Source organism: Hevea brasiliensis, chromosome 10 (assembly GCF_030052815.1).
Source record: "Hevea brasiliensis isolate MT/VB/25A 57/8 chromosome 10, ASM3005281v1, whole genome shotgun sequence".
Taxonomy (NCBI): Eukaryota; Viridiplantae; Streptophyta; class Magnoliopsida; order Malpighiales; family Euphorbiaceae; genus Hevea; species Hevea brasiliensis.
The window spans coordinates 96,436,541-96,449,152 of NC_079502.1; the positions used below are offsets into that span (position 1 = coordinate 96,436,541).

At 32.7% G+C, this 12,612-nt stretch overlaps 1 protein-coding gene across 1 annotated transcript; it reads right to left on the reverse strand.

The window, feature by feature from the left end:
• Positions 1-428: 428 nt before the first annotated feature.
• On the reverse strand, positions 429-6,760 carry LOC110639462 (BEL1-like homeodomain protein 4). Its single transcript, XM_021790426.2, has 4 exons — positions 5,065-6,760; positions 3,398-3,783; positions 2,649-2,709; positions 429-1,344 (listed from the first exon to the last, which is right to left on the reverse strand). Exons 1-4 carry the CDS (start codon positions 6,427-6,429, stop codon positions 703-705), a joined length of 2,454 nt encoding a protein of 817 aa, XP_021646118.2. The 5' UTR covers positions 6,430-6,760; the 3' UTR covers positions 429-702.
• Positions 6,761-12,612: the final 5,852 nt, after the last annotated feature.

A 12,612-nucleotide genomic window follows, 5' to 3' on the forward strand; every position in this document is an offset into this window, starting at 1 on the left:
ACAATATTATTAAAATTATAGAAACTTGGGATTTTGTTTATCTTAATATAGTTAATCTTAAGTCTAATAGATAAGATGTACAGTTAGATTTACCTATTAAAAAAAATTATAAAAGATAAATGTACATCTGAAAACAAATTCTCTGAAAGAAAAAGATAAGATCATAGGCCAATAAAGGTGAGAAATTGATGTGTACCATAAATTGAAAGTTAACCATCTATATTTAAAGGTTTTTATGCATGTGATTTTGTAACAAATATCAAAAAGGAAAAGCTTTCATATCTCAATCATAGTCACATATATAGTTGTAATAGATAATTAAATAATTAAGCCAATATTGTCTAGGGGGTTTTGTCATTATTAAGTTAAAGAAAATATTAAAATAAAAATAAAATATGTTTATGCATGACCCCATGAATCTCTTTAAATATAAAAATAATTTCATGTTATTTTCTAGCCAATATTAAGATACAAAACCTCATAATTAAATACATAAGGAGCAAAACAATGCCTACTATACAATTACAATAGATCTCCATACAGCTAACTGACTTAAAATATATGCTACCATTTTCTCATTATATGTTATTTCCTTCTTAATAGAATGAAAGAGGGGAAAAAATTAAATAAAAGACAGAAAATAAAAATAAATATTTTTTTCTTAAAGGTACTATATAGAAAGAAAGAAAGGGTTTGAATTAATTAACAGTTCCCAAAGTCCCTAAAAGAGAAAGCAGAACCCTTCTCTGGCATGTTCCCGGCATGGCGTAGCCCTAGAGTGAGCGACACATCCCCAGCGGCGGCAGTGGTCCCAAACCTTATAAGAGTAGACCCAATGTCAGTTCCAGCATTGGCATGCTGAACAGAGGTGGTCCCATGCTCAGCTGCAGCAACCATGCTGCTGCCACGGCGACACGTTTCATCCGTCAAGTCATGGAAAGGCTGGGCATGGGGTGGTGGTGCCCCTACCTCTGTGGTGGGAGTAATAATGGTGGTGGCGGTGGAAGAAGGGGAGTGTTTTGCTTGGTTTTCCGAAAAGCATTGTCTGTTGATTGCAAGAATTGATGGGTCGTTTTCATTGGCATTTTCGGATCTTTTGCCTGCTGCTGCTGATGGAGGTGCTGGTGGTGGTGTTGCGGTGGTGGAGGGAGGTGCTGATGAGGATTCTGTCGGTGTTGGTGTCTGTGCAAGTGCAACCCCACTTTTGTTATTATTATTGTTGTTGTTTTGCTTTCTTTCTCTATCTTCTTCTCCGCCTTCCTCTTCTTTTGCCTCTTGTTGATACATCTCTTCCACCATGGGTTTCCACAACCGAACCCTTGCATTAATGAACCAATTCGAAACCTACAAACATTGATTTAATTCATGCCATCATTAAGAAGTTGCAATCTTTGTACTTTTATGCATCAAATATGCAAAAATCTTTATCATTATATAGCAGATATAGAATATTTCTTTTAATGAACATTATGTTATTCGATGGAATAGCGTTATCATTTAATTTCAAAGGTCGTTAGTAATAAAATAATAGGGAAATGAAATGGTGGCCATGGACAAGTGATCAAATGCTATCAGAGTGAGGGCAGTCCATTAATGAGGCTTGCTGACTCAGTTATTTATTACACAAGAAAAAGACATAGGAATAGGTGTCTGTTTTCTTCAAATTTCGTGTCGCAGCAAATCAGTTTTCCGTTTTAACTTTCTCTCATGAATGTTACAGGCGTTGACATCTTCTTTAACACATTATAAACGTTTGACTAATTATAATTGTTTTAATAAAAAAAAACTTAATTTTGTTTCTATCTACCATCGTCTAGATAAGTAAAGAAAAAGATTAATAAACCAAAGACTGAAATTTGATTTTTGAAAAAAAAAAAAAAGGAAACAAGGGTTTTGCTTGTCGCACCATGATAGCCAGAGAAAAGCAATTGCATGATAACGTACGTAATGGAGATTTGAGAGAGTAATGAAGAAAGTTTCCACTTGCAGAGTAAAAAAATGGAGGTAAAAAACACGGCAAGGTTAAGATTCAAAGTGCCCAACAAAAGAAAAAAAAGGTATTCACTGCCTTAATGGTTCTTTCTCTTGTGGTTGGATAGTGTCATTGGATGGAGAGAGAGAGAGAATCAAAGCTGCAAACTTTCACGTCTCATATCTAGTGTACTTGCTTCTGCTCTTAAATATTTATGTCTGAGGAGTTCCCTCACTGTCTCAGTATTTATGTCTATTTCAGAATCTACGTCCCAATGTTTAAAAGAATCCAAAGAAAAGAAAGAAAATAATAGAGGAGATTTTAAAAAAATAAAAATAAAAATAAAAAAAGTTTTGGTAACATTCTTATCTTTCTCTAACAGAAAGACAATAAAACCAGAGAAAGAAAACCCAAAACATGCAAGTTCCTACTGAACTTACTGATGGTCCCTTCTATTGTGTTTCTCTATTCTCTCTTCTTCTTTCTCCTATAAGGGTCTGCTCTCCAAGTTCAGCGTACAGCAAACCCGAAACATGAAAACTCTCTCTCTCACTTTTCTTTTCTTTTTTTTTTCTCTATTAAAGTTTTCACTGTTTTGCTTAAGAAGAGAAAAAGGTGTGTATATATGCATAGAGAAGGGGGAGAGAGAAAGAGAAAGAAAGACTGAAGAACTAACCTGATTCCTTGATAAACCAGTCTGTCGTGCCAACAGATGCTTATCTGCATCGCTTGGATACCTGAGAAAGAGACCAGAAAATGACATTAGAGACTTTATTACCTAAACCGTATAAAGCGACACCAATGCTCTATGTACCCGTAGATGGGATTGAACCTTTCTTCTGCATGGGCGTGAGAATCTAAGAGAAGAAAGATGAGCACAGTAGCAGACAGCACCGCAGCAGTAGCGGTAGCAGAATTATAGAAGGACAACTGCACTCCCTGATCTCTCTTGTTATTATTATTTACATTACATCACTTGTTTTTAAAAAGAACTGAGGTTTTTTTTTTTTTCCACCAAGAAAAGAGAAAAGAGAGAGAAAGAAAAGGTGGCCACTGGCCAGTGACATTACACTTTAATAAAGTTTGGTTTTATACTAAACTAATTTCTGGTTCTGCCAGAGACTAAGTATTCTGTAATGTCAAAAGCACTAGGCAAAGAGAAAACTTTTTACAGCTTTTAGCTGAGGAGACAACATCCAAGGACACTGCATTGCTGTTCCTTTAATCACAATTTATAAAAAAAAAGGCTAGAGGAACAACAAAGGGAACTTGGATCTTGTGTATCCATGCATCTGTTCTAGTTAACTAATTATGTAAAGTATCATTATTATGTCATCTAGTAAAAAGCTTTTAATCAATGATAATAATTGCTTTGGCTTCAATTTCTCAATTTTTTTATATTGTCTATAGGTAAAGGTAACGTACGGGTGGAGAAAATGCTCAAAAAGCCAAGCTCTCAAAATGTTGACAGATCGTTCAGGTAGGCCTCTTTGGGGTCTCCAAGCGTCTTGTTCCATCATACCCATTTGGTGGAAGGCTCTTTGTTGTCTTAAGCTTTGCTCTAGCAATTTTAGCCTTGGAGTCTCTCCTTTTGTTATGCCTGAGGTCCCTGCTCCATCTTTCTCCCCAAGTAGTTCACAACTATGCTTCAATTGTGCTGCAATTGCATCCTTTAGACATCGAAAATGCCTTGACATGGCCTTCTGGGCAAGCGCAGTGTAAGGAACTGCTGCCCCAAATCCCATTACCAGATCAAATGAATTCACAACCATTTGCATTTGTTCACAGTAATGGTTATATCTTCTATCCACCTGCAAATTGTTGACCACATGCAAATTAATTTCAAGAAAAATCAAATCTCATCAATCCCAATGTTTGTTAAATGTTGAGGTCTAGTACTAGAAATCATGGTACCATGCACCTTGATATTAATTTCTTTCTTTCTTTTTTTTATTTTTTTATTTTTTTGCCTTACCAACTCAAGAATTTTTGAAAGAAAGAGACCGAATTAAAAACAAAAGTTTCTAATATTGTTACATTGTAAATGGTAGTAGGTAATTAAGACCTTATCTAAAAGGGAAAAAATCATATCACAAATGACTCTGACTGTGATATGGGTAGTGTCCTAGAATTGTCATTCCATAAAAAAAAAATTATGAGATTGTAGACTAATATAACACAAAGAGATAGAAGGAGAAAGAGAGAGAGTAAAACAAATCATAGCACTACATATATGATATGATCATGAAACAAAATGAGGATAAAGAGAAGGGAAAGAAAGCCAAACCAAGTTCCTCTTTCAGAATTTGATGACCGCAAAAACAATTTTGAAAGGACTTTTTACTCTTAAAGGAAAGAGAGAATGCAGCAAAAAAATAATAGTAACAATAAATGCGAGGATCGTAGGCACTGGTACAGTGAAATGATTGTTAATGGGAACGATAAATGGAATATGATTGGGCTTCTTTCCTTATTACAGCCAATTGCCAGGCTTGCTTGATTGTGCTAGTGTTGTGTGTGCATAAACAAAAAGAAAAAGAAAAGAAGAAACAATCCCTCTGTTCCAAGTCAACTAAGATATAATATCAATGGGGTTTGTTTCTCTGCAAAATTACTATGATGGGTATGAATGCGTTGGACAAGTAGCTTCATTATAACTTCCCTGCGTACTATGGTGGCTTACTAGTCATCTTCTCAATGAGGAGGAACGTCGCTTCTAGCCGGACGCATACCCCTAATAGTAGCCTCTCGTGTTTTTACCAAACCAAAATCAAAGTACGTTAACAGCCCCACCAATCCAACCAATTGTGAAAACTTTTAATAATAGTAATAATAATAATAATTATTATTATTATTAAATAATGACTAATCCAACTCTACCAACTAGATCCTATGCAACCAAATTGCACCAGCCGGCTTTTCTTTGATTGACTCTTAAAATATTGATAAAAAAACTGGCCGGAATATTTCCGTTCGTCGAACCCTCTGATTTCTAAAATAATGGACGCAATAAAATAAACCAAAAAAGATTGGGTCTCGACTCTTGAGGGAGAGAGAGAGAGAGAGAGAGAGAGAGAGAGAGGATTACATGCCTCATCAAGCATGGATAAAAGTTTGACCTTCCTCCTCTGGTGCTCAATCCTATCGGCAGCTGACAAAGGAGAGAGATCTTTTGTTGCAGATGAAGAACCGCCGCCGCCGCTACTGCCGCCAGGATTATTGGAACTAGGGTTTGTGTTTTGCCTAGTAAATTTGTTCTTCTTGAATTGACCCCTTCCCACACTGCAAAACTCTTCTAACAGCTCTTGGGCTGCTTTCACATACTTGGAATTCCTCAAAACATTAACCACTCCTAAAGATGATCCAAACCCAACATGTACTTGGTGATTTTGCCCAATTCCCGCTTGCAAATGCAATGCCTGGTGTTGACCACCCAAATTCTTGTAATATGGAGCAGCACCAGAAGAAGAGCCCCCTCCTTGATTGTAATATAATAATCCGCCCTCCCCCATCCGCAATTCTTCTGCTTTGGCTGCTTCCAAGTGTTGCAACGATGAAGATAATGACAAAGAGAGTCCTTGCCCTTCCACAACACTGCCAATCTCAGCTGGGTTATTGAGCTGAGCACCAGTGTTGGCTCCTTCATGAGCACTACCAGGAACCCATGTGAATTGTGGGGGAGATATCTCACTACTTGCGCCGAAAGCTCCTCCAGGACCGGACACGCTAAACCCTTGAAGAGAAGTAGATGGGTTTGGTAACAACATGTGAAGTGTAGAAGAAGTCGCAGGAGGATGATGAGGATGGGAAGGAGCAGGAGATGGTGATCTTGGCTGTGGATTCATGAGAAAAAGCTGCATGGCAGCAGCCGAATCTGCATTAATGCCTGTAATCTGATGATGGTGAGCTAAACTTTCGCGGCTATTATGATTCTTTGAATCCCCTAAAGGACCCAAAACTCCTACCATTCCTTGCCTGTTGTTGCTGTACCACTCGTTGGTCGTTACTGGCTGCTGTTGCCGCGGATGCGCCGTCCGGTAATTTGACTGCAACGGCTGGTCCAACAATTCAGCAGCGGTGGCAGGCCCTCCAGGAGGGAAATTGAACATTTCTGATAACATACCGGCAGTTTCATAGACCGGAAGGCCACCGGATTCTTCCTCTTCGATGCCCACTAATGGCCCCGGAGGTGGGTCGTAACCTGCTTGAACTCTAAGTTTGTCTCTGCGGATCTGCTGGGCTAAGTGATGCTGTTGCTGCTGGTGATGTTCTTGGTGATGAGCTACCTGGGATCTCTCGAAGCCATTCGAGAAAGAGAAGATTCCTGCTTGGTGGTAGTCTTGGGACATAGAATAATTGGCAGAATTAGACCTGGGTGGAATTAATGGAGCAACCGACGACTGGTGAGTCTTGGAGTGAGAGAGAATCGGAGGGAGCGGTGGTGTTGCTATCCCCATATTAGTATCTTGGTATTGATGATGATGATCATCATCTCTTGTATATAATTCACTTTCTTGTCACCCACTTGTCTTCGCTTTCCCTTTGCTCAATTCTGCTGTACATGGATCGGTTAGACGACACAAGCAAAACAAGAAACACCCATCTTTTGATTAGAGTTTACATATCAAGAAACACAGCAAAAAAACAAGAAAGGAAAGAGGAAGAGAGAGAGAGAGAGAGAGAGAGAGAGATAGGGCTATACGAGTATCAAATGGGTCTTTTTTTGAGAGCTTTTCTTGATTTTTTTTTTCTATTAAAAAATAGAAATTTCCCTTTAACATTTTCAACTTTGTTCATCATCCAAATATACATACACAAAACACACATATATATATAGACACACACACATACACACAAGAGTACCTCTTGAAGTTGCAGAGTATGAAAGGATGTAAAGCTCTCAGCCATCGTTTTCTCTTCTGTGGTTTTGAAAGCTTCTGCGAATTCCTTTCTTTATCTCTCTAATAGCTATGTGTTGTCTCTCAATCTGTCGTCTCTTTCTTTCTTTTTCTCTCCTTTTCTTTCCCTTTGCTAGCTGCTGCTCCTCGCAGCACTTACTGAGTGTGTGTGTGTGTGTGTTTGCAACCAAGGCTTGTAGAAAGTGAGGTGAAGTTTTAACAATAAAATAAAAGCAACAAAGAAAAAAAAGAATGGTAGCTTATGGCCTGAGACTGATATATGATATCTCTCTCAGAGAGAGAGAGAGAGAGAGAGACAGAGAGCAGGAAAAAAAAATAAAAGACGAGGTCGCTATTCCTTCCTTCTCTCCCTCACCTTCTCCTTTTACACACCATTTTATTTAATATATATTTCTTTAATTTATTGAAAAATAAAATTAAACAGAAAATATGAGAAAACAAAGACTTGGGCTACAATTTATTAATTTATGTCGACACCAAATTACTTATATATCCCTCCCCTGGGGTTGAGGGCTTGTTAGTCCTTGGTATCCAAACTGGCATTTTCGAAATAAAATTAATAATAGTTGACAACAAACAGTCAATTTTTTTTGCAATTTAATGAATTTTTAATAAAAATAAAATATTATTTATGTGATGAGAAATGACGAAAATGTTGGGTTCCAAATGTTGGGTATTATTGTAATTTTGCTTACGTCCTTTGGAAACAAACGCAAACTACGGAATAAAATAAAGATAAGGTGAGTACAAGGTCATCTCAATGATCCAAACTACCACCATCCTCTTGATTTCATTTTATGACTATAATGCCCTAGCTAATAATTATTTCCAACCCATCAAAACTACTAGTTGGTGAGGGCATTTTCGTCATTTGAATATTGCGTTTTTATGCATTAATAACACTACCAAAGCTAACGCTACCTGGACAGGCAACAGGGACAGACAAATCCAATTATATATATATATATATATATATATATATATATATATATATATATATATATATATATGTTATTTTTTATCACTCAAACTTAGAATAAGGAAAAATCCCACACCGAAACCATGGGTGGCACGTGCCATCGCTTGGGTTTACTCATGGCAACTATGTATGAAAACCACGTATAACTGAGTTAGCTTTTCAAGAGGTGAAGCGCACACAATTAATATTTTTTTTAATTATAAAAATTAAATATTTTATATTAGGTAAAGAATAAAATTATTTATATCAAACACTTATTAGCTAGAGAGATATTTATTATTAAACTAAATATGTATCATTATTTTACATTAATAGAATAGATTATATCGTTATTATTAAAAGAAATTATTATTTAAATTTGATTTGTTGATATTTATTTATTTTTTTTTCCATTATCAGATAGATTATGCTGTCTAAAAGGGTAGTTAAGGATCTAATTGTAGGTATACATTATGCTTCAAAATGGTATAAACACACTTGTCCATAAACCCCTTTTATAATTAGAGATAGTGGGGCACTTTCTTTCATAGCCTTTTGATGAGCAAAAGGGTAATGAATCTTTTTCATTTTAATTAGTATTTTATCTTTTTTCTTTCAATTAAGTCCCTATCTATGGCAGCTTCTTATTGATACCAAAAAAGCTACACCAAGATCATATATGTGATATATACACTGCCTATTAATAGAAAAACATGTTCTCATCAAAATTAAAAAGCATGGAAAATTTCCATGTGAAATTATATTTTTTTGGTTGATGTGTTCATCATCTTATATATCCCCTTTAGGCATTTGCTTTAATTTCTTTGATTCCTCGAAAATTAATCTCTCACCCTTGTTTTAATTTTAACTTTAATTTTTTTTTTGGTTCCATAAAGCTTGGAACCCAACTCCCAATGTCCCCCACATGATCAATTTTAGAGACAAGGAAAGAGGAGATCAATAGGGAGAGAGAGACAGACAATCATTGAAGCAAAGACAGATTATATGTTTACCTTTTATACATGGCTTATCAATGCATGTCATCAGTAATAATAATAATAATTAAAAGAGAAATTAAATATGTTGTCACAGGAAACCGTACAATTAAAAGAATATAATATATACCTAAATTCCCCCATATGCCTGCCTACATAATAATAATAATAATAATAATAATAATAATAATAATAATAATAATAAAATTAAACTAGCTAAGCATTTTGATATATAATTTTCATTTTAAAAAAATAATTAACTGGTTAAATTGAAATATATAATAAAAATATCAATTTATTAAATTAAAAATTGACTAAATTAATTTATTAATTTTTGAATTGTTAATGAACAGGTTAATGCAATGTTCTTGATAATTTTGAAGATTAATACATCTCTCAATTGAAAATAAAATTTAAAATTTGATTCTTTATTAGATAGCTTAATTATTTTAACAACTTGCATTATGGTTTATATATTTTGTTTTTTGAGGTAGCTAGAGGATAAATTGGCATGTTTATTTCCTGCATGGAGTTGGAAAGATTAGTTTATCTTTCTCAGGTTGAGATTGAGTTTGAGATGTTACCCTTCTATTTGTTGGGAAATTGGAAATAATTTAACTAATAGGCAGCCTCCTTCTCCAAAGATAAATTTGCTTAGAAATTATAGTGTGTGACTTTATAAATGTTAGTGTAAATTGATGAAATTGTTATAATTTTATTAAGAAGCATATCATTTTTTTTTTACATTTAATAATTATTCATACTCATCCGTTGTAGATGGATTGTGTTAATATATATATATATATATATATATAATTAGAGCTAGCTAGCAATTCGAATAAAATATGTTTAATTAATTGTATCAAAATGATTAATCATAATATAAATATATTTATGACATATGTTATACGATATAGCTCGATTAATTCAATTAAATAAATAGGTTATGACAATTTGAGTTTAATTAGATAATATAATGGTAAGTTTTTCCTGATATTTAATTTTTAAATAAAATTATTGCTTATTAGAAAAATGAATAAGCTATTATAAATATTACATGACACGATAATATTATCTAAATATTTAAATATTAAAATTAATTTAAATAGACAAAAATAAACTTTTGTTTTTTTTTATAAGGATAAACTATAATCTCCATAAATTATTATCTTTTATAAAGCTAGCCCACATATCTTAAACTTATAGAAATAATTTAAAAAGAAAATACAAAACTAAAATTATAGAAGAACCAAATTCATATTAAGTTACCATAAGATTGTTGATTGAGTTGAAGCATTTGATTGATTAATTGGATCAAAACAAAAGGATTAACCTATTAGTTTCTGTAAATAATTGAGTAATTGTATTTCTTATTTGATTAAGGTTACTTTAAAATGAAATATTTGCAAAAAAAATTTAAAAAATTTCGCACAAAATTATGTATGAATTATATTTATTTTAAATGATTTTTTTAAATTTAAAATTATTGAATTCATTCATTGTAAATATGATATTTGACAAAAAAAAATCAATTGAATAAAATTCAATATTAAATTTTTATCACTAATCATAGTAGTCTAGTGGTTAACTTGGTGAGATGATCTTATCTCATCTTGGTTCGACTCTTTGTGCCAACATGATGATTAAATATTGTCTCTGCTTAGAAGTGTAATTAAACGATGTGACGAATTGTTCAATAATTTATCTAATTGAGTGTCACATCAAATTTAGTGGTAAGTTATTTTCTATTGTGTTAGGTTAAATCGAAGATATCAATCGATGACTGATGACTATAGATCTCGAATCTAAAGAGATTTTAATCATCATTTTTGAAAAATTCTTATTTTTTGTAGTTAAAAAAGAAAAGATTAAATTTTAATTTTCAACTATGTCGTAAATAAAATAATAATATGAATTTATTTATATGAAACTCAAAACTCATTTAATGGGTAGTCATGGATGAATACAGTGATTGGGCGACGAAAGACAGGAAGATTAAAAAGCACTTCTCTATCCCAACTTCAAAACCGGATTGATAGTTGACACCCTAACCTTCTTCTCATCTGTGTGTCTTCTTTCGGGTGATGGTCACGTGAATCCCACCCTCCCCCCACCTCATCATTGTAAACCTAATATCTCATCTGCCCATCACGTGCCAAAGTCGGCTCTACGCACGTGTCCCTTTATTATTACCTTTTATTGGATTGCCTTTATTTTTATTTTATTATTTTTTATTTTTATTTATCAATACTATACTCATCTCATTAAAAAAAAAAAAACAAATTATGCGCAATATCAAGAATTTTATCTCATATTTTATTTCGTCTCTCAATTTTAGTTTATATTAAAATATTTTGAATTTTAATTTTATTTTATAAAATTACTTTTAATTTATTATAGCAAATTTTTAAATTAAAAAAATAATAAAATTATATTTTTATCCCTTTTTTCTTACACTAAAAAATACATACGCTATGCTTTCATCAAGGTATATATATATATATAACAAACATAAACATATGAATTTAAGGTATCTATATAATTACACTTTTTTTTTAAATGCCTATATAATTACACTTATACAATATAAAAAAAATAAAGACAAAATTTATGTGATTCGATTATAAAAAATAATATATATGAACCTGACGTAAGAAGAAAAATTTCACTATGATAAAAAAAAATGATTTATAATCACTTATAATTCTCTAGATTTTAATTTTACTAGATTTTGCATGTTAAGATCTGTAAAAATAAACAAAATATATCATATTCATGTTATTATATACCGTGACACTATTGCTTCCTCACTTCCTAATAAGATTAATTGTAGACTTAATTAGATTTATGCCTGTCTCCATTGCCATCACAGATTTTATAAAAAAATATTCCATTTAAATTGTATTATAAGCTTTTCAAATTGAATCATAATTCCAACCTCTTATATATATATATATAATTCCTTCAACTCAACTCAACTCAACTCAACCTCTTATCCCAAAAATTTGGGGTCAGTTATATGGATTCGCTTTTTTCACTCTGAACGATTTTGGGTTAAATCCTCAGAAATGTGTAATGCTTCTAAGTCATGTTATACTACTCTCCTCCAAGTCAATTTAGGTCTACCCCTTTTTTTCTTTATATCCTCTAACCTAATGTGCTCTACTTATCTAACTGGACTGGAGCCTCCGTATGTCTACGCTTCACATGACCAAACCACCTTAATCTCCCTTCTCTCAACTTATCTCCAATTAGCATCACTCCTACCTTTTCTCTAATACTTTCATTACGGACTTTATCTAGTCTAGTATGGCCACTCATCCACCTTAACATTCTCATCTCTGCAACTCTTATCTTAGATACATACGACTCTTTCAGTGCTCAACACTCACTACCATATAACATAGCCGGTCGTATAGCTGTATATATATAATTCCTTCACTAAAAAAAATTATTTTGAAGATAAATCATAATTAAGCCATAAATAAATTTCTTATTTAAATATTTATATATATGAATTTTTCTTATTTAGATCCAGTTCATAATAGATTTAAAGATACAGAATATATGATTGGGTCCATCTATCAATTAAATATGTGAGTCTTACATATTTATATTTTGAGTTCATAATTAATCAGGTTTAAATAAAATTTTTTCAATATATATTTATTTAGAGCTTGATGGATTCCTAAATCGATCATAAGTAGGTCTAAATTAATGTGAATTTATGATAAGAAAATATCTATTTATACAATTGAAAATGACACG